We start from the raw sequence: 23,684 nt of genomic DNA on the forward strand, positions 1-23,684 counted from the left end.
AAGGAAACATCACTGTATCTTGAGCTACAGGCTCACGATTGCTGGGCAAACTTATGCACTTCCAAGAACGTTTGTGCATCCCACTTTTTCCTTTGCACAGCTGGCACTTCAGATTACTAATGCAATTAAAACAGCACTGAATGTCAACAGAACACAATCACTTGCAAAGTCTCAGCTGCCCCTGGGGTGCATACACTGTATTGGCCACAACAGCTTCAGACTTCTGCAGCCCCCTCCAGGGAGCAAAACTATTTCACTGCTCTGTGGCCACCTGGGAACATCACTGGTGGTGCTCACTATCCCTCTCTGTTAAAAGGAAGATCTGCAGTACTTCCATCTGCTCTGGAAGTGTCTCTCACAAGCACAGCAGAGCTACAGTCACTCTGTCACTCATGCTCGGCAGTATCATCCTTCACACTGACAATGCTGGCATTTCAAACCACACTACCCTGTGCAGGGAAGACATGAGATGGGAGGCAGAGATTTAAATGCTTGGGTCTGTTCCCTGGGTAGCTTTCAAGAGAAAAGCCCTGGGCCTTCCCCTCAACTCTTCATGCAATAATGAGATGAGCAGACAGAGCACAGGTGCAGCAAGAAACACACTGGGACTTCTGGTGCCAGAAGATGAACAGCTGTTGCATTTGAACTCCATGAAGCCCTGGCCAAGTCATAGCTGAAGAGAAAGGGGTACAGTGCCCTAGCCAACAGCAGGAGAGAAAGGGTGATTTTTCACAGCTGCAGCTCTTGCAGCATCTGGCAATGATGGAAAGTCCAGCAGAACACCAAGGCTGCAAACCCTCCATTATGGCAAATCATGTTATACAAAGGATGAGCTTCCTAAAGCATCTCTCTTAAAGGACTGTGCCTACAATAGCCAGAGTCATCTTCATCCAGGTGTTGATTCTCCTGGTTCTGGTATTCAGCTCCATAAAGGACAGAAGAGTACAAAGACAGCTGAGATAACGATCTCTGCTAACCCTAATTAATATATGTATTCCTGCACAACGCAACAGCTGGACATGAGAGGGGTGATTAGGGATAAAGCCTCACACCAAATTAACCCTTGTGAGTAGCTGGATTTCTCTTTTAACCTTGCATTTTGTAATTTCAGAGAATATATTTAACAGCTTGCACTTACCACATCTACAAGGACACCTGTAAATGAAGGATCACAGTTCCTTTTACTTACACACAGAGCGCTGCCCTACTGATGTACCAGACAACTGGTCTGTACTTCTTCTTCTAGTTAATCTTAGTCTATTTTGTGCACCCCCAGCCTTTCCCCACCCCTGTAATGCCAGCCTTCTCTAACAAAGAGGGCTCCAAAACATTACCCCAAATCAACAACGTGAAAAGACAATGCCATGAATTTCAAGGCTTTAAATCCAAACCCCAAAACAATAGCGCTGTCAGCAGCAGGGACAACAGAATCAGTGTTTCACTGTCTCAGGGCAGGCTCTGCCTTCTCTCCCCCACATCAGCAAAACATTTCAATATAAAACTCTCTCTCATTGACAGCAGCATTTTGACCAAGTCAGTTCCAGATAAAAAGATTTGGCTGTGCCAGCTGTGAGGTCACCATTCCGACTGGAAGGCCCTGAAATTGCAAGATCTCTTCCTTTCTGTCAAAATAAGGAAAGAAAAGAGAAGAGGTGCAAGCCAGTCCCATGTGACAGAAGCACACCCCGAGCCAACCAAGATACAGTTCATGCCAAAGCGGGCACATGAAAAGGAATCACGCATATTATTTCTGGAATGACTTTTCAAATTAGCTCATGCAGCAGATCGAAAACGGAGAGCATATTTGTTTAGGGAAGATTAACTTAAATCAGTGGAAAATCTATAAAACCTCTGCAGCCATAAACCAAGGGTTTCTGATTACACTATCTGGTGGTCCTCAAACCTGACTTCAGCTGGCCTCTGCGGGACCCAGCAGTATCCCCAATTTCAGTACAAGAGAAGTATTTCTTTGAGGTACAAAAAAGCAGGATTTGTTTGGGAATATTTGATATAAAAGAAAATCCAGATCGTGTTCATTTATTCCAACTCATTCACCTCTGAGTGACCTTCTGTGCACAGCATAACTCCTATCTTAATGCACCTTTACTTATGAACTTTAAAGCATTATAAAATTACACTTACTGGAGATGGAATGAAGGCTTCATGGTACTTCTTAGGATTTATTCTCAAGGGCCCCTAAAAAAAAATAAAAGAAGGAGAAAGATTATGCCTGAATCTTATTAATTTTATATAACACCAGTTAAATTAGAGAGCTGTGGGTAATATATCTACTGTGAAACATGAGAGATACATCTAAATTTCCATTATACATTTCAAGTCTTGACAACTTAGCATCCAAGCAATTTCAAGCCAAAAGGCAGTTTCATGATAGGCCTAAGCTGATCTACTGCAGTCTGTCGTCGAGGAGATGTTGAATCATTAGTTGTTGCTGCTACTGGGTGAAATGAGGATCCAAGTCCTCCTGTTCCCTTCACACATTTTCTGCTGAGCATCCACCAACTTCACTAGCAAATGGACAATAGAAACAATTTGGTTTGCTCTGTCTTGGAAAAGGAGAACGTTGGTTTTGCTTATCTTGGAGGACGCAAGGAAAGAGGAAAAGCTGAGCTTGCATGGCAGCAGGTATCAGTCTTATGGGGCTCTGGCTGCTTAGGCAGTTTCTACAAATAGACAGCAGCAGTAACTCTGTGATAATAAAGAACATCACCAAAAAAGAATCAAAAGGATTTTCCAAAAACAAACACTTAAAGTCTACAGGATTAAATCCTGTTTAAACACGCTTAAAGTCAAACTATCTTAAATACATTTGAAACTCCATGGTCTATCTATTTCTGCTTCGTTATCTGCCAACTCAAAGCCCAAGTCACCTGCAACAAATTCATATCAAATTCCTCCAAAAGTAAACCAACCAGTTTTGCTGCTTGCACTCAGGTCCATCCAAGAGAAAGGCAGAGCCAACTAAGGCCTTACAAGCTACACAGCAGTGCCATTCTCATCCCAAGAGGGTTCTGGCAATTGGGATTCAGCTGACTGCAGTTCAGACTGACAGCATTTGATTCCTACAGGAATACAACTAGGTATCTGCCTTCCAACAGGCTTCTGCTTTGGGCTGAAACTTTAGAAATTTCTCCACTTGTGTATTTGAAGTAACATTGGCCAATTTATCATACGAACAGATTCCATCTGTTTGCACTTCTGTGTTAAGCAATCATAGGAACATCTCACAGGAATTGCTTCCTTAAAAATTTACTGCAGCAAATAATTTTTTTATGTAGTCCAGGAAACACTCAGACAATATGAAAATAGAGCTGATTACACGTGAAAATTTTGCTGCCTTGAAGAAGACTGCAGATTTATGAAGGTTTTCCATTGCACTTACTTCCCTTAGTTTGGAAATACCAGCAGCATATATGCTGTACTCTTTAGGCATTATTTGAATACTTTGCTGCAATATCTGACTTTAGGCCTTACATAACTAGTACTAATGAGCACACAAGTTCCAGGGCAGTCACAACCCAGGTCAACAGCACGGAAACAAAGACAACCTGCTGGGAGCAACCCTGGGGACATTCTATGCTTGGGCAAAGCGAGAGCTGACTTGCTGTCATCAGCCTCTGTTAGCACTGGGACCCACCGATGGAAAACTCTCAATGGTTGCCTTTCTCCCCTTATTTCCCAGAATCAGTCATCAAAAACAATACGCTGTTACTAAAGGAAGCTGCTAGAGAGAGAAAGGAAAAATTGGAAAGGGATGGTTGCTCTGCTTGACAACGAGTCAAACAATTTCCATCTACCCACCAGCACAAAGCAGATGAGGGTATATCCTGTGTTCCTCTGCAGAATCCCCTTGAATAGTTTGGGACAGCTGTCAATCAGTCAGGTGCAAATGCCCATCATGCGCGTGAAAAATCAGGGTTTGTGTCCATGGCCCGGAAGGCGCCAGAGCGGCGACGTGCACATGGATGCCCAGCTCCAGCACACGCACGGGGTTACCACGCTTACCGTGCAGCCTGTTTGCCTGCATTTTATATGCACCACCTAATTACGATCGGCAATAGAACTCTTACGTCAAGCAGCATTAAAATACTTCAGCTCTTTCCTTTAAGTAAGAAACTCCCAAAATTTATCTTAGAAAGCAGATGGGCCCTATTATCTGTGCCTATGAAAATCCTATTTACAATGTTGTACATTTCACGCTGTGATATCATATCTGGAACCAGTCACTCTCCCCATCTGCAACGAACAACTGTTCTCATATGTGTATTAGGGGGTGAGGATCTGGCTGCAGAGTCTCATGATGTCACACTAATGTTGTACTACTTTACAATAGTTTGCAAATAATAGCTGCTATATTTATCAGTGTTTTTCTGTCAGTAGGGCCTCTGTTATGAAAGGGAAGAAGAAGGTCTGCAGGAAGGTTTCTAAAACACTTTCTGATGATTCAAGTCAGCTTCGTACATACTTGCCAAAAAAAGTTGCTAACCTTATTGAGCTTCCCCAGTGAGACACAAAAGGGTCATGATTTCTCAGGCCGCTCTGCTTGAACCAGGGTAGGCGATACTCAGACTAAACTTCCAGCATCCCAAATCAAGCAGTTTATAACACCTATCATAACACATCTGCCTAGATCCATTTGTATGTACAAAACACCAAAAAAGGGTAGGGTTCACAAGTATCTGCTTGCTACCGAGGCCTCCTTTGAAAAAAACAATTCATGAAAATTAGGGAAACCCCATCCTTCACACCCACAAAACAGCAGCTTTCCAAGGAAAAACACCCTCTTAATAGCAAAGCAGGCTCTGCCTCTCTGTGTGCTGCACACTCTCGCTCCGCCTGATCCCGGCAGCCCTGCAGGGAGGGTCTGGGAGACACTGGAGGCGTGGAGCAGACATGAATTTCTGGCTGATGCTTCACAGGATGATTATGGTCCTTTGGGTCAATGCTCTTTAATACACAACCCGATTTCATCTGTTGTGTATAACCATCATCCTGCGCTTACGTAATTACGTCTTGTTTGCCTTCAGACCATCCAATGTGATTCCAACAAACCTGATACGCTTGGTGTTTGCTCCCTGCGGTTTTAAGGGCAGGGAAGTGGGAATTCTACGCACTCTCTAGCGCCTGAGCGCAGAGCCCCTTTCTTGTGGAAGGACACTTCCGCACACGTCGCACGACGAAATGAATCCAGGAATCCACAGGGCACTTCTCTGTGCTACTTATCAAAAAGTGAGTTACGTCAGATACAGCACCAGAAGTCATTAAGACTTGTATTATTGACAGACACCAGCACCCATAAAACAACCTTTCATTCTTCCTGATCTAGGACTACTTAATCTTCATGGCACTCATGTTTACTCTGAGCGTTCTCCACGTCTGCCAGTAGTTTCCATGGGTTGGGCTTTCAGGAACATTTAGTTGCCAGGGTTCAGCAAAAGTCTCAGTGTTCATGGTAGGCTCTTTTTTCTCTAAGAGATCTCTCAGATTCTCACACAAATACATGCAGATTCAGTGTTTTCAGGATGCTCCAGAGGACAGTCCATGCTCAGAGAGTTGTGCCTGGGAGCGCTCCAGTTTGCTCAAGACCATCAGATCCAGACCAATAGGTCTGAATCTCCCCTTCCACAGGCTCTTGTGGAGCCTTTCTGCAGGTTACCATGCCAGACCAACACCCTGTTTTTGGGGATTAACACAGCAGGTATTTGTTCAGTGTCTCTTGCCATTGTACAGAACAACGCTGAATGTTTGTCCATTCACTAGAGTTGCTTTCAGGATCTCACTTGTCCTGGCTGAGGTTGCAATGACGAATGGTCTTGACAAGATCATAAGGATGAATGAGCTGAAGATGAGAAATACTGAGCTGGGATGCCCATGATCTGACACTCAGTTCTAAATAATTAAATCCAGCTTCTACAGTCTCAGTTGTTTGCCTGAGATGTGGAACTGAATGAAAGGAAAACAGATACAGCCTAAGAAAGCATGTATGACTCTTCCAGTTACGCAGCACGTGACCTGAAGTAGACACTATGCATTTACAAGAATTAGGGATTGTTTTGCCAGAAATCATGCAATCACAGGTCCGTTGGGACTTAGCATCTCAGTGGGATTCTCAGGTGACAGTCATTGCCTGGATGTGCCTCATCTGCAGCTGTACTTGACCTCATAGGCAGGCTACACACACTGCACTTAATGCTATCAGGCTGTATTATCAAAAATTGGTGCCAAAAACTCTCCTGAAGGTAAGGCAGAAGCTTTAGTTGACGCCATATGCCACTGCAGCCCTGGGGGAAGTCACGACTTGAGGCTCCCATTTCTTCCCTCGTCATTTGCTTCCCATTGCAGATGTCTATGATGGTCTTTAAAAAGGCACTGGCCTAAGGTCCAAGTAGCCCAGATCATCAGCAGGGATATGCCACAGGGCTATTTTTCTGAAAGTTAAGAGCACATCAGATTGCTCTGCAGGATGGAATCAGGCAGTCTTATACATGAAAGCCTCATCACACTTCAAGAGATTGTGCCACTATACTATTATATGAGAATTACTACACAAATATAACAAGAAATCAGACGAAATTTGAGGTGATGTCATTTGCGACTTCAGTGTATCGATGAAAGTAAGTATCACAACCTCATCAGCATTACAATGCTAATTAAATGGCAATGCACTGGTGTGTGTTTGGGTAAATGATGCCTCAGCATGGCTGTCGTGCCCTCAATGACTTCCACCTGCCTTTTCTCCCCAGCCAGGCTGATCTCACTGGGATGGCAGATGTGTCCTGGAGAACATTACACCATGTTGAGGACTGTACTACAAATGTGGTTTGAGGACACCTTCCCCTTCTCCATCTCAGCCCTGCCTGCCTTTATGCAAATCTCCTTCTGGGATCCAGCTACCCACACTAACAGCAGGTCCACCCTCATATTCTTCAGAAAAGAATTGCTGCCTAATGAGGTTGTGGTTTTGCTGCTCCAAAAGGAAGCACAAACTGTGAGAAACTTCAGCAAGAAGTACCCTGCCAAGGGCACAAAAAGCACGGACACCAGACATTTCAGGCACCTGAATTAGCTCTCCCCTTTTCAGTCCCGCTGAAACATCTTCCTTTGACATGTAGGCTTCAAATATACTCTTCTTCCTCCCTCGAGTGGGTTTATTTAGATTCTTTCTGTCACCTGATGTTGGGACAGCAGCATAGGATCCTCCTGCAAACAAAAATTCAGAAGTGTTACCCTGACCCCCAAACATGTCTGTGCATCTTAACAGCAGCTGTACAGAGGCTTAATATTCTGAGTTGAATTTCTGAGAACAGTTTGCCTAGAAATACTGGCACCCGACTTCAGAGCACCGAAAAGCCTGGAATAATCATATTTTACAATAATCAACAGTCTTTTACAGCTCATTTTAAAGTCAACAGCATTCATCCCAGCCCATCTTTTAATATTGCTGAGCACAGGCTTCAAGACAGCTTATTCCTGAAGCGTGTACACACTCTGCTTTAATACCTCTGGGAGTTCCCAGTTGTCTAGGATTTACTCTGCTGTCTGAATTGTTCATTGTTTCTGTCTGCGATTCAGAGAGTTGCCTCTTCCTATCGAAGTTCTGGGGAGTTCTTGCAGATTCAGAGTTGTTTCTGGTCCTTGCAAACCCTCTTTTTTCTGCACCTGAAATCAAATACAGGTTTGAAATAACAGGGGAGGGAAGGGGAGCCCCAGTGCCAGCTTGTGGTCCTGGTGAAGCTCACGGTCTCTAGTACTTCAGTACAAGTCACAACCGTGAGTCATACCCTTTATCCAAGAGAAACAATGTCTTCATTAGTTCATTTGTAATCTGTTGGCTCTTTGGGCCTCATAATCCACCACTAACTTATTTTAGCATAAATAAAACTCTGGAAATTACGATGCTAAAGTTGGATACAACCCTTCCAAAATCCTGGGAAATTCATTAGAGCACATAAAATGTGAAATTGTTAAACTGTTTCCAAAGCCTCCACCCCATTAAGCCCCCAAGTAGTGAGAAAATATAACTTCCCTACAACTTAATTAAGCAGTTCAGGAATCGAGGAGGAAAAAAAAAATTCTTAACAACCCACGCTGGAGTAATTAACTTTGGAGCTACCAGAGGCAGCAGGGTACCACAAAGGAGTGCCAAGGCTCCCAATGTCCAGCCTGTTCAGAATAGGCCAAGATCATACGAAAATATTCTGCAAAGACTCACCCCTTACTTCCCTGCCATCACCTCAGCCCCTTCCCTACAGCCAGGAGAGCAAGCAGCAGCTTCCAAAGCGTATGCCAACGCTGTTCCACGGATCAGCACATTGGAATGCAACCCAGCGCCGCGCAGCTGCCCTCTTGGCCCTCCACCTGGATACTGAACATGTCATCACAGCTTTGCCTTCCAGCCCCTCCTGGCTACGCTCCCTGGGTCCAAGCTTGTACCTGCAAGTCAGAAAATGTGCAACGCCAACTTATTTGCTATGGCGCTATCCAAGTTACAAGGCAAATTTTTTACCTATGGTGTCCTTCCCAAACGAAATCACAGATTGCTTCACAGCAGCGAGACAAAAAAATGTTTAAAAAGCTGTGCTTAAGCAGAGATCTTTAAAAATATGGTACAATAAAACTGCTATTTTACCCAATGACGGACAAACAGTAACTTTTATATATATAATAATAAACAAATCAGCAGAAGGAGGGAGGGATCCTTCTAATTCGGGAGAGGAGACACCAAGACAGGCAGAGGGACAACTCAAGGTGCCAGCTCAGACCAGCCCAGGACAAGATTACATGTCACAGTGGTGTCTCCAAACAGGAAGCTGAAATGAAGAGGGGTCCTCTGTGTTCAGTGACAGTAGTTTGGCCTCTTTCTACACTATCAGGCTTTTCACACTCTGTGCTTCCAGGGAGGAGACTGAGGGAGGTTGCAGCTGTAACATGGCAAGAGCACAGCCCCAAATTTAGGTTTCAACCAATGTGATCAAGGCAACACTACCTGTGCATGAACCGCATGGTGAGATGGAACTAAAATCAACTGATTTGCAAATGCCTAATGAACTGATTTACAAATGCCCTAACAGTCAAGTTATTAAGTTTAAAAACAGACACCAAAAGTAAAAGCATGGTCTAGAGAACTGGCAACACAGTTTGCTCTGGATAGGGTTTTTAGAGGCATTTTGGTGAAGGAATCTGACTTAAACTGCAACAGGTGGGATTTTAGGAACACCATTAAATAATTCAGGCACTAGGCTGATCACCCTGAAAGGTCATGCAGTCAGCTTCGTTGGAGGCTCTTAAAAATAGGTGAGAAGGATGTCTGCCAGAGTTGGTCTAAAAAGAGTCGTTTTTTCCTTGAGGTAGTGAAATGGATTACACGAGCTCGTAAGGTCCTCTAAAACCCTCGTTTCTATGACAGTGAGTCACAGAAAATACTACTACGAATTAAAGAACCTGGGATAAAAAGGAGGCTAAATCTTAACATGTAATTAAGGAGGAGCTGAAACAAAACAAAACAAAAAAGGCAGAAAACTAAAATGCAGGGGGGAAAAGAGAAAAAAATAGGCACTGCAGAACAGAGTTGTCCCAGCACTTGGCGTGGCCATTGGTTCAAAAAATTTGGGGCCACTACAGCCAGAAATAATGTACAGCAACAGCAAAGGGCGGAGAAGCACCTTTCTGTGATGAAAGGTGGACACGCAGGGAGAAATTTGCATGTTTCCAGCGCTTAAGCCTTGGGCTTGCTCTCGTGGGATTTTTCATTTGCTCAGACTCAGACACAAACTCAAATTAAAAATTTACTGAAAAGAACAAACTGCTTCGACACAGCTGGCCTGCAAGGCAGTTTACACACAGCCACTTCAATAAGGATTTGACCCCGTTGGCCACACCATTTATGGTAAAACAAAACCACCCCGTTACAAAGCCACAGACAACTGTCACAATTAGCATTCAACTGGAACACATCAAATTCTGCATGACTGTAATTTCTTGTATTTCTCCTTTTAAAAGAAAGAGAACTAACTACAGGTCACCATCTGTTTCAACTGGAGTCAATATTTGCTTCTGCAGTGCACCTGTCCTTTAAAACTGGAAGTTAGAAATACCTCTGACGATGGGTTTTCCTGCTCTCCCTGCTGCCCAGCATTAATATTCAAATGGATAAATAGACATCATTTCACAAAGTAAACTGTAACTTGACTACTCTATAGATAGCGTAGGATACATTGAGACTAACCTCTCTAAAATAACTATCACAAACTTGGTTAAACTTTATTCTAGCACCAGGTGTTATAGTTGTGTGATTTGTAAAATAGAAAAAAATATCTCAGGGCAAGATGTCACACAAAGGAATAACACAATCCAGGCATTAAAATAATCAAAGGCTAAATAAATCAATAAGCAAATGAATATAATAAAAAATTAAAAATCATTTCAGTAGAAGGGAGACTAAAGTGCAGTGACTGAGAGCTGAGACTGGCTGATCCACAGGAGACTTGAAGCAATCACAGAGCAGCAATGTCTGCTGTGCAGAACCATTCAGGCTTGCACACAGAGCAACTCTACTGCAAGATACAAACATTCACAACACACAGCAAATGCAACATGCTTGGGTATGTTTATCTGGCTGCACAGATGATGCTCTCTGTGGATGCAGCCAACACTTGCTTGGGATTTCTAGGTATTCTGCCATTTCCAGTGGGAAATAACAAAGGACTAACAATTTGAGGAAAGGTGGTTGACTGTTCATTACTTGAAGTCCTCTGGAGGGAGATTTGGGTTGGAACAACCCCAACATCTGTATAAGACACGGAGGCTCCCTGCAAAGGTGACAGAGTGACACACCTAAACAGACCAGGGAAACCCTTCAAACCAGCCAAGGGGAAGCACTTGTGGGAAGTACAAACACACAACTCCCACCTCCACAGCAAGAGAGGCATGAAAGTAAAGTGGGTGCATTTGTGGGCTTTCAGAACAGCCCACAGTGAGCGACTCACTTTTATTCTCAACATGGGCACCAGGAAAATGAGCAGAAAGGATGGAGCTGGGGGCTGGCTCCCACCCAGGAGCCCAGTCCAACAGCAGCTGGTTGAGCTCGCTGGAAGGACAGCACTGGAACTCAACCTGGAATCCAAACCATCACACTTCATCTCCATCACAACAATGACATCACACAATGGCACATTTTGGTCTTTAAACTTAAGTACCTATTAATCTTTTCTTATTTGGGAATGAAAAAAAAAAAAGCACACAGGCAGCTTCCCAGAATAATTGATCTGGCTTACAGTAAGAGAGAGGTTAGATGTTTTAAATCAGCTTATTTTGACATAATTTATACAAAATCACTCTAGAGTTTAGCTTTTGAAAAGTACTGCATTTAATTAAACTTACATCTATTAGTCAGTTGATCAACTAGATAGTCAACTAAATCAACTGAAATGTTCAACTAAACATGAAGTTAGCAAGGCTGGAAGGTCTTTAATTTTATATTAAAATTTGCATATTGCTTTACATAAGAAAGAACCAAGACCCTCAATCTCATTTACCAAAAATAAAACATTCCAACTGCCCTCTAGCACCTGACAATCTCTTTGATTACTACCAGCAGAGAAGAAAAGTATTTCTCACTGAATTTTCATTGGCACATCCACGACACCTCCCATCCAGGGTCCAGCAAGGGCACCTACATTGTCACTAGACAGTTTTACCTCTAACTAAACTTCCAAACTTTGTTACCATCTCATTATTTACGTAGATACCTACATTACTTATGCAGCTCCCTGGGGTGGGCAGGACTGTGAGAGCATCACAACAACTTTGCTGGTAACAGCTCTACGGGTTTAGGACTCTGACCCCACTGACAGCTCTCTTGACATGTAATGACTCCTTTTATATTTTAAAACAGGAATTAATGCTGAAAGCATTGGATGGAACAATATTGTTACAAACTTTTCCAACACAAAATATTTCCATCTACTATTTACCTTTATCAGTCCATAACTGGACATCAACACCTCCTCTAACTCTGCTATTGCTTAGAGGATTTTCCATTGCTTCCCAGCATTAGATCATGGTCTAGATATGGAAAGGAATCTTTCAAATACCCCTGTTTTCCAGTTAGCTTATGCATGAGAAGAAACAGAAGCATATCCCCAGAACTGATAACACGCAATAGAACGATTTGTTATCAGTTAATGAGACACTCTCAACACAGTTACTAAATATTTGTCCATATTTCTACAATGTTCCATTTCATTGCTGACTCATTTCAGTTACTTAAACCAATTTCCTTCAAGAATTTCAAGTAATTCTTCAAGACAACCCAGATATGCACTTAGTAAGACATGATAAGGATACACCCATGAGCTAGAAGGGATGGCAGCTACCAAATGAAAGGACACCCAACACTGCCCTAGCTCCACAATCAGGAATTAACCAACCAAAGGCAACAAGAACTACCCTGATGCCAGCCCATGCTTAGTACTACACTCCCATTTAAGTCAGACTAGGTTAAACATGGCAAGAAAGCTAAATAAAGCCTGTTACTGCTCATCCTTACTAGAGACTTAATGAATTAGAGTTCAACCATGTGACAGCCCAAGGCATCGCCTCACAGATCCGTAAATTCAAGTTGGCCCTTGACTCCTGGCAGAGTTGGCAAAGCAAATTTTAGAAACCATCAAATTTGGTCTTTTAGCAAATGAATACCCTCCACGAGCTGCCAGGAAGTCCTATCTGCAACAACTTTATGAGCCACTATGGATGCTGATGTGTAACAGGGTGTATTAATAGTCTCAATACTAAAGTTCAGCCAACATAAACTCTGCCTTGTTTTGGAAAGACGTCTGGGACTTAAAAAAATCCCAAATCCTACATAGCCCCTGAACAACTCATCCCAGGTACTTTTATGAATCTATCTCTGTCCAGCCTTGACGAGCTGGGGGGATGCAGCTCCTGGCTGGGAGCACCGGACAGGCACAGTCCAAGTGTTGACACTGTTGTACCAGGCAACGTTTCATTCTCCAAAGTCAAATAAACTCTCCCAGCAGAAGCACACTTTGCCAGTACAAACTGCATTAACATCAGGGTGGTTTTGCTAGGATCCCTGTGTCTGCCCCTTTCGCATGCTTAAACAGGCAATTTCAAAGCTATTTGATATTTTCTGCAGCTCAGAGAAGCCTCTAAAATAATTCCCTCTCAAATTTTAAAAGCCAAAATACATTTGTTAGATTGTTTTGAATTTCTAATGCACCAGTGACATCCAATAGATGCCATATTATAGAAATGACTAACTCAAAAATCTTCAAGCACTTAAATGACTACTACAATATCCGGGATCAAATTACCACACACAGGCAAAAACAACAGGCAAAACCAACAAACACCATTGAAGTGATCTCAAATGCAAGTTATGTCAACAAAAACATTGGTCATAGAGAGGCCAGAAGTAACAAGCTATTTATGTTTTGCAAAATATTTTGCGGATTTAAGAGATTAAATGTCCCACTAATGGTAACAGCCAAATACTTTTTTGTTCTAGTTAGTTTTAAAAGGAAAAACACAAAGACAGCTGTTGGTATAGTTGCTCAGGGAAGGAGTTCTGCACCAGCAAGGAAAAAGACACTCCTTGGAAGCTCTCTCAAACAAAGTTCTGTGCTAGAGCCCCAGTAACACACACAGGACCAAACCCCATCCACCACACTCCCCGCAAGCACAGCTCTGCTCCAACCTGTGCTAGGAACAGCCGTGCTTCCACACTGCTCTCAACATGAAATAAAGGAGTTCAGAGTTCTTGGACAGCCTTGGAACAGAACCACCTCCATGCATCTTACAGTATCTCGAAGCAAAGAGGTTAAATAAAGTAGATGGCTCAAGATTAAAGACAAAGCAATAGAGAGAAATGAGGATGTCATGAGAAAGAATTCATTAGAGGTGTAGGAGTGGAAAGGCAAGACTTGGAGATACGTTATCAGTACAGTGAGGTTCCATTGCAGCAAAGAGACCTGCAGGAGATAAACCTGGTAGGCAATATTTCAGATGCTCAATCTGGGGTCTAAGAGAAAGTCTGAGAGCACATTCTCCTTATCACAGGCAAATAAAAAAAAGGTCCTTCTTCTCTCAGGAAATGTAAACTCAAAGAATCGTAAACTGGAGGTTCTGCAGCACATTCCTGTGCTTGGTCCAAGCCTGACCACAGAGCTAAAGAGAGAGTTCCTACAGTGTTGCTGTGAGCCCTCCTCAAAAATAGCCAAGGAAGTGAATTATTTGAAATCATCTTAATGACTGAAAAGTAGGGCAAACTTCCAGGAAAGGGAACATCTTGGTGGAAGAGGAAAAGGATGGCGATATAACAGCACTGTAGGGATTTAGGCAGATGGCAGATTGCATAATTAAGTTTAAAGTTAATTAAACAGTCATTCAAGGAAGAGAAACAAGGCAGACCTACATTTACATGGACGGGCTCAGCCAAAATGTAAATTCTATGTAAATGTCCTGAAATGAGTGGATGATGTCTTGAAATCCAGCTGTCAGAAGTAGCTCCCATGACCACCAGCCTCTCTAATTGACTCATTACAATGGGTCACCAGGGTCCAGCCCCAGTGTAAATCTAGACGTAACTTTCCAAAGTCAATACGAATCAAAACAAAATTATAAGACGGTGCTTAAATTGGAGGCCTGTCCACAGAGCTTTAAAACATGAGTTCAGGAGTGATTCAAAGAACTGGTACAGCCCAACTGGTTACCACCAACCCTCTACAACATAACACAACACAGCTCTGCCTGTGCCAGCCCAGCAGCTTGTCTATGGGCACAACTGTGTTTGTGCACCAGGACACTGGGAGCCATCTGTGTACCCCTCTGGGAACAAGTCTGGAGAGCTCCGGCCCTGCCTCTCCGGAGAAGATGATTCTCTAAACAATTTCAGCAGAAAGTCTGCCAAAACCTGCCCAGAAGAGCTGAATGTCCAACAAAATAAAAAGCACGAAGGGAATCCTTGCCACACAGGGGACAAGTTGGCTGCAGTCAGTGACTCTGGATGGGAAAATACAGGCTGTCATGATTTGTGAGGGAGTTCTTAGGGCCATGAGCTGCTTTTGGAGGTGGTCATAAAAGATTCAGACATCCAGCATTCCTACAATGAAATATTGAGGAAGAAACATTCCATACCTCCATAGGGATGGAGGTAGCAAAAAAGTGGTATGTCCACAGATACTAAGGAAAGTCAGGAGCAGAGACAGATGCTCATTTCCAGACTCATGAAAATGAGGTGGGAAGCACGTTCGTGGTGGAAAGCACACGTTGCCACTGCTCTTTTGCTTTAAGCTGCACATATTTATTGAAAACTCTTGTGCTGCATGTCCCTAGATTTCAATATGGAGCTAGGGAAAATGAAAATGTTCTTGCTGGTTTTGGCTTTCATAAAGGGCCTAGGCTTTGAAAAACTGAAATGAAGAAATATGCACAATGGATTCTTTCTGCTGTGGAAAACAATACTTTGGAAACTGCTACTGACCACCAAGATCATGTGCCCACGACGCCACGCTTCCTCTTCCAAAACACTTCCAAGCATCCTCATGCTTGCAGGGCTTTGACTTCAGTAACTCAGATAGTAATTGCAGTTTTATTCAATTCCTCTGCAGGGTTTGTGTTGTAGGAATACTACAGGAGTGCAAGAGCCAAAGATACCATTCCAGGCTCTGAACGAAGGGCTGGTGACGAAACTCATTTAGTAGCAATAGACTAAAAGTTTATCAAAATAGTTACTGTGCTCCAGCTGTGTGCGGCAGCACAGTGGTGTTGTCAGGGAGGGGGTACATCTCTTTTGGTTTTCAGGACTCTCTGTGAACCTGCTCCACCCTGCTCGTGACCTCCTCGCTACCTACTCCGCCTGATGACTGCACTCCTCCAGGCTTCCACTCCTGCCTCAGGATGTGGGTCAGGGCTGCTTCCACTCCCCCTCATCTCTCCACCTTCCCAAAGCATCTTCCACAATACCCTTTGCTCTTTGTTTTATCCAGCAACAACGCTGTGAAGAGGCTTCTTCAAGACTTCAAGAAAAACACTTTAAAAACACAATATTGCAGAAGTTCTCTCTTTGATTTCTCTGGGCTTCAGTAGTTTGAGGAAAGCAAGTTGCTCAGAGATCAGAAGAAGCCAAGAAGCTTTGAAAGGCAAAGTACCTGACAGGAGGTGCTAACATACTAGAAGATATTAACAGCTGAAGAAATCAAAGAACTGCCTTCAAATTCCTACATATCCCAAGGTAACCCAAGGTGATGCAGAATTTGTTTATCTGCTGATGAACTCTTCCCCATACTACCTATTCAGTGTAGTAGGTACATAAATCACAACAACTAGCAGTGTGGGGGGAAAATGCCTAAAAACATACAAACTGAACGAAAACACATTATGGCTGCTGGCTTTTATTTGTAGAGAGCCTGCAATATTCTCCAAGGCATGACCTGCCCCATACATCTGTGGGCTGCAGCTGCTAGTGTTGACATTTTCCTTCAGCACTCTGGAAATCTTTGTTTTTGTCACAGAAGACAGTATTTTATGCAATAGATCCCAACATTTTGGTTTCCATCCTGCCCCAGCCAAGTTTCAACTCTCTGTAGCTTGGATTTCCCCACAAGAGGGAGTTTGGTATTTCAAGCCCACAACATTTCATGGAGCTGGTTATCACGGGCATGAGGTGGGAGGGCAAAACATGGGTAGCAGCACTTAGGACAGGAGAGGCAGAAGCAGAGCTGTAGAGGAAGGCAGCAGAGAAAGCCCCACAGCAGGAGAGGAATCACAAGAGCCACTGAATTCAGCTGCAAAGCACCTGTCCTACGTACCTGGATACCCACGGCAAAGGAGACACTTGGAGACCACCTGAACAACAGGCCAGACCTGACTGCGGTGTGTGGGCTGACTGACCTCATGGACAGCAGAGGACAGAGGGCTTTTACAAATTAATGCCTCTTTGAACTGCAGCATATTTCAGGGGTAGAAATTGTTCTTGGGGTTTTTTAACATGCTGGTGACAGCCCACATACCACAAGCCTTGGTAAAACTGTTCCAATGGTCATTCACCCTCACTGCTAAATTGTGCTGTATTTCAAGCCTGGATTTGTTTAGCCTCAAATGCATTATATCATAATCTGCTCAACTGAGTAGCCTATTATTGAACATCTGTTCCCCATGTAGGCAATTTACTGAAAACTCCCCTCCCCCAAGCATCTCTTTGATAAGTAAAGCAGAGTTCCTCAAATCACTCACTCATGATCCCAGCATTTTAATCTTCCCTGTGGCCATCCTCTGAGTATTCATCAATTCATCACCATCCGCCCCAAACAGAGGGCATCACCACAGGACACAGCACTCCAGAAGCTGCTGCTGCCACGCCAAAGACACACGCAGTCCATACTCCATCTTCCAATTCCCATGCTCATACACTACCCTTTTGGCCACATTTCACAGGAGGGGGATGTTCAGCTGATTAATCCATCAAGAGCTCAAAACTTCTTTCCAAGCTGTTGCTTCCCACACTGGGTTCCTCACACTGCTAGCATGGCTCTATGCTGGCAATCCGATAAATGGATTTTGTTTTGCCTGCTCCCAATCCACCAAGCAATCCAGATGGCTGCCAGTAACTGCCCCCATTATTCAATACTCTCCAAGTCATCCAAAAAAACCTTTCAATCCTACTCATATGTTTTCTTCACGACAATTGACAGAATTATTAAACAGCACAGGGTCAGAACATGACACTGCAGGATCCAGACACACCTGTTAGTACCAATTCTCAATTTATTGCTGCATTTAATTAGTTCAACTAAACAGCTTTTAAACCACTGCACATGTGCTGTGATTTAATCACACTCCCATACCAGCATCCACACTCACACCTTTGCCATCAGACCCCCAATGTCATAAGACACTGACACTGGAGGAACTCAACAGGACCTTTGTTAAATAATGACAAGTCACATGAAAGAAAAGATTTAAAACAAATTAAAAATCAGTTCAATTCTTGTATTACCCTACTATTTCCCTAGGATCAACATCACGCTGACAGGCATAGTTACCTGAACTATATAACTGAGGCTAAAGAGTAGAAAAAACATAGTTTAAAAAAAATAGCAGGTTAACAGCAACAAGTGTTTCCACCGAGGAATGTTTTCACATGAGCACTAGCAGGTGAAGGAAGGTCCTTCATTCACAGAGGTGAAAGCTTTGCTGCCAAATGCAAGGGCTCCTCCTGCACAGTGTGCTCAGGACTCTGGTAAAGGGCACAGAAGACAGTTATTAGATCACAGATAAAAAACACAGTCCCTGCGGGGGCAAGATCTCATCTCCCCAAGAGAGGATACATCAGATATTAACTCACATACTATAGCTGATGTTAACCAAAAAACATTAGTTGCACAAGATTCAGGAATGCAACATTTTTTTTCTATCAAAAGCAAGAGAAATTTATGTTTGTGATGACGTTGCTAAACCATTAGAGAGGGGAGCATTCTATTTTTCATGTGTTTCTCAGATGGGGCCATACAGTAAATCCAGTCTTCCCTCCTTCCCATATCTTATTACTATGATTAACATCATCTAAGGAACATTACATTGAACCTGGCAAGATTAGCTACATTTTAAAGATTTCTACAGCAACCAACATTCTCCATTTATTGAGTTGATTCTCTGGTCTTTAGTAGATTGCTGGCTCATATTTACGGGTGTCAGATAGGGAAATAACAGCATTCTTCAGAACTGAATTTCACCACACAAGAATTGGAAGACTTATCACTAAAAATGAACATTATCCTAAATTTGCCCTACAAGAAGGGAAAGGCAGAAGCTGTTGTTCCTCCTCCAAAGCTCCTCCAGAGAAACAAAGGCAAATATAAAATTTACTGCAGTGCACCACAGGAAGACAAAATGTCTGAGATTTTGCCATCTTGTTAAGGCTGGTATTTCTTGAGCAGCTGTGCCCATCAAACATGCAGGAAAGCCATTCTAGGATATTTCCTTTACCTATCATGAACCTTTGAAATGTCAAGGTTGCAGCCACAAGCACAACACCACCATCCAACAGCAACAATTGTTTTTAAAGCTCTGATGCTAAACACCAGCCTGCTTGCCAGCGACACTCCTCCATGGAAGCTGCCCAAGTTGGTTAAGTACCACAGGCTGGGCAAATAAATGCCAAGTGTCAGACAGATGATAAATCAGAAAGGGCTGTGGAAATCTTAGGCTGTTGCAGACAAGGCTTGTTGTTACCCAGGAATTGTCTGTTTCTACTCAGGGGGCATGCTGACCCTGACAGATGGGCAAGATTTGTTTAGCCTCCATCACATCATAAACTCACGAAGTTTTTAGTGAGAGGAGCCTCAGGAGGATACCCAGGGAAGCTGGCAGTGCTGTTCTTCCCAAAGAAGCTATAAGCAGATACAGACTGAGACAGCATAACCCTGCAAAACCTGAACTTGTATCAGAGCAATCAGCTTTGACCAGAATCCTGCTCCACCCAAGCTTTCAACATCAACAAAGCCACCTCACTTCCAGGTACTTTAGCTCCCAAGATCCTCTGAAATCAAGTGTGGCCAGGATATAGTGTTCCCAAAGACAGTCCTTGTCTGCAGATGTCTGATTTCCAAGCTTTCCAGTAGACTCAGGAATTTGCTATCAAACAGCAACATTCCCTCAAAAAACAGGCTGGGAAGTACTCAAAAAGCAACTGAAACCTTGCTATGCCGAATAAAACACACAGCTTGGTCTAAACTACCTACTGACAAAGCAAAACTTTACAGATACTTAAGATGAAGTTCCACTTAGCAGCCATGCAAATCTCAACTCCCAGCATGTGACAGACAGATGCCACAGAAAGAGTCAGTACTTCTGTCCTCAAGGGAAAGGGAGTTTTAAGCTCTTTTATGACAGAAACGTCAGTCTGAAAAAAGATTTTGATTACTAGCTCTGGAGTGAAGTGGGAAAACCCTTAAGAGTCTGATGAAAACCAGAAAACAACCCAAGGGATCTGATAACTTTCTGTTAAGGAAGTTTAACCAAATTTTAGCACCCAAAGAACCTAGAGGATTGAAGATTTAAGGGAAAATACCAGCAGGCAATTAGTATTAGATGAAAAACTGTAAGCACCATACAATTTAAAGTGGCATTTCAGGATTATTTTTTGGTTTATTGGGGTTTGTTTGAGAAGAAACCTCAGAACAGGAGGTTTTACCTTGCAGAGGTTATAACTGCACACAAAGGAGCAACAATCTGTGGAATTCCTCTGTATGGAGCTTTGTCTTCCCAAATCCAAGAGTGCTGATACCATAGAGTGAATCCAACCTGCAGTCTCATGACTAGGTTACATGTTTCACACAAGGGACAAAGGAGTTCTGTTCACACACAGCTCTCTCAACTGCAAAGCCTCCAATACTTAGGAAAAGCAGTTACTATGTGGAACTACAGACAGCAACACATCACCAGCAGTATCTCCAGGGCTCAGTGACATTTGCTTGGGGCTCCATAAACCACTCTGCTTTCCCCCAAAGCCACAGGAACTGCCCTACCACTGAAAGGACATTATCAGGGACCAGTCCCTCACTGCCTACAGCCTGTCCCAGGGCACTCAAAGGGTTTTCACAGACCTCTACATTTGCCTTCAATTTTAGTACTGTCAGCTCAGGGTCATTGCAAAACCAATCACGGCTAACCCTGAGCTGAAGAGCTGTTTGAGAAGAGGACAATGAAATAAAATTATATAAAAAGAGATGCTTGGCTTTGAGATTAGCTCAAAGAGCCTTTTGGAAAGCCTACAACAGTCTGAACAGAGCTAATTTGTGAGGAAATGTCACTCCTGAAAAGATGATATGCCCCACTGCTATGACAGAAGCAATTCTTGCCATCACAGTTTCACAAGCCTTGATTTAAACTGATCAAACCAGACACCTGCCTCTGCAAAATAATATGACTTATATCAGCATCAAGAGACAAAGACAAGCTTTGAAGTGAGAAAATATTAATCTGATACTGTGATGTGTGACTTCTTATACATAAGCACTTGCATACTGCAAAATCTTCATTTCACTTAAACGAGAATACTAAAATACACTCAAACTGAACAGCAGAAAAGACGTTTCTCCAAATTAAGTGACATATTTATTTCTTCTCTATTTCTTTCCTCCACGAGAAACTGTTTTTATGCCCCTGCAAACGTTCTGGAGGATAACCAGTCCCAGCTACACAGGAAGGTGGCTGGGGAGGCACGCAGAGAAAGAAGAGGAAGGGTGTCACTGTTGAGCAATTAATTTTCCAGTAATCTTTCCCACAGTGTGAGTTTTCCACCTGGGAGGTCAAACACGAGGGTCAACATTTTCTGCTTTAGGTCTTTCCACTAAACAAACAACTAGTTTGTAAAAGCCTTGTGCAACTCCACTTCCAACTAGAGCAGGAGGCCACTGTGGGTGTTTGCTTTTGAAAGCCAGGGTATTTTTATTTTAGACTGAAATCTATGTAGGCACCTACCATTTTCATGGATATAAACTATATGCTTTCTAGACTCTACATCTCTGTCAGCTGCTCTTCCTATGCTTCAAAAGCTGAAGGTACCAAAGTCTGTTATAACAGGCTAAGCACAATAAATAGTGTTACAATGAACCACGTAAAAAAAAAACCCTCCCAAAAATCAAGCTTATCAAAAAATTTTAGCATAATCTGCATTAAATCTCTATCTGTGATCAGTCTTGCAAGAACTCGTGGAAGTTTACCAACTTTAGCACATTATCTATTGCCGCAACCTCAAAAATACTATGAATCCAGAAAAAAGCATATTACTTGCCCTTCTTGAGTCACAGGGTTTAGTTTTTAAGACTGATTTAGTTAAACAGTTACTTGATTTCCAATTCAAGAGCTGTGATAGGCCTCAGGCTGATCTTACCCAGCTGAGAAATCAATCTCTTTTCTACTTGTTAGAGAGAATTTAACACAGTGACATTTATGGGTTCCTCCAGTAGTAGCTCGTAAGATCAGGCTATCAAAGTATTTCATTATAACTAACATTCAGAGAAAGTTTTAACCCACTACATTGAGAAACCAAAATTAAACAGCCCGGCTTTGGCTGCTTGTGGATGCCCTGTTTCAGGGGTTTTTTAAATAAAAAAAATATTTATCTCCATAGGGAGGCTTTTTACCTTTAACATCCCATTTAAGAGACACATTCACTTTAGTACTGCAAGATCTCTTTGTTACTAACAGCAAAATTTCATGGAGTCAACACTATCAGGGATTGGCTATTACACAGGCATCTTAGCCCCTGAGTATCAGATGGACTCAGACCAAAGGCAAACCAGCACTCCAGATTCAAAGAAGCAATGCAGAGAAAAGCATGACTCTGGCCTGAGTCAGCTCAGATCCAGTGGTCTTATTAATTTGGACTCTACACCACAGAAATTGGGCTCTCCTAGCCCTGAGCTGATCCTGGAAGCAGCACAGCCACATTCACAGAGCTTCAGCCAAGGGATTATGTCCTGCCAGCCCCAAGCTGGCTCCACATGAAGCCATTTGCACATGCCACATGGCTTACATGTAAACCAGGACAAAGCCACCCACAGGTAACCAAGGGCTGACTAACTTGGACAGAGTAGAACTGGCTCATGTTAATGCACTCATGACTAACACAGCACATTCATTACCACAGTAATTGTAGCAAATGGACCAAACAGTTCATTAGTGTGAACTCACCTTGGACTTGACCTGGAGACAACTGACTGTTTTTTCTGGCATTTATTGCCAGCACATCCTCACCAAACTGTTCAGTCAACAAGTGTCCAGCTACTGTATCAGTGTTGGCAGGACATCTGCCTCGTTTCTTTTGTTTCTTCCTCCAAGAGTCCTCCTCATCAGAACCAGAAGATTTCTGCACAGCCCCATGGTGTCTCAGGCTGTTTGACACTCTCCCACCCAGAGCATCACTCGTATTTAACAAGTCAGACCCAGCTCCACGCTGATGCAAGTAATAGTCCTCCTCCAGCTCCAGGTCTCCTTCAACAGCATTTTTTTTATAAGGACATCTGTTCAGAGCAGTTTGGGGTTTATCATTCTCAAATCCAGGCAGGGGCTGTTCCAGGTGAGATGTTCTGACCGGTGAATAGCTGTGCATGTTCAGCCCGTTCCTGGCTGGATTATCCTTCACCAGGCCTCTCCTCAGAGGTGGGTCCAGATCCCAGCTGGGGTCACTGGAGGTGCCTTCTTCCAGCTGCATCTTCTGTGCAATGTGATTCAAGTAGAACTGGAACCGGCCACTGTGGTGCTTTTGCACGAGCCTGGCGTACGCGTTCTTCTGGGGGGCAGCGGGCTTGCTCAGTCCCTCCTTGGCACCTTGGGCAGAAGCAGTACCTCTCACGTGCCCCAACTGATCCATAGTGCAGTAAAAAGCTCAAACTTCAAAGAGTTACAAATAGATACAGGTGAAAAAAGGGTTATTTTCTTGAAACAAAGCATCAAATAACTAATTATGTTAAAAGAAACAAAAATGTAAAATGTACAGGAATTCTGGGTTGGTCAGTCACTCCAGCAGGGAGAAGGGGTTTCACAATGTACTCAACACCTGCCCAGCACTGAATACTTGTGACATCCCAAATACAAGGGATTCCTTTAACCTGCTCTTCCTTGCCTTTGAAAAAGCCAGGAAA

General features: G+C 43.1%; 1 protein-coding gene across 2 annotated transcripts in view; it reads right to left on the bottom strand.

The window, feature by feature from the left end:
• The window catches only part of DIS3L2 (DIS3 like 3'-5' exoribonuclease 2), a 179,123-nt gene extending 155,695 nt beyond the window's left edge, over positions 1 to 23,428 (bottom strand). The window contains exons 1-5 of one of the 2 annotated variants that reach the window (XM_018075032.1): positions 22,735 to 22,836; positions 8,231 to 8,451; positions 7,519 to 7,677; positions 7,076 to 7,218; positions 2,143 to 2,196 (exon numbers count right to left, since the gene is read on the bottom strand). In XM_018075032.1, coding sequence (XP_017930521.1) covers positions 2,143 to 2,196; positions 7,076 to 7,218; positions 7,519 to 7,570 — 249 coding nt within the window. In that variant the 5' untranslated portion in view covers positions 7,571 to 7,677; positions 8,231 to 8,451; positions 22,735 to 22,836. Of the gene's footprint in view, positions 1 to 2,142; positions 2,197 to 7,075; positions 7,219 to 7,518; positions 7,678 to 8,230; positions 8,452 to 22,734 lie in introns of both variants that reach the window. The other variant, XM_029960788.1, reaches the window with a different exon arrangement.
• Positions 23,429 to 23,684: the final 256 nt, after the last annotated feature.

Source organism: Manacus vitellinus, unplaced genomic scaffold, assembly GCF_001715985.3.
Source record: "Manacus vitellinus isolate BGI_N305 unplaced genomic scaffold, ASM171598v3 scaffold_29_pilon, whole genome shotgun sequence".
NCBI lineage: Eukaryota > Metazoa > Chordata > Aves > Passeriformes > Pipridae > Manacus > Manacus vitellinus.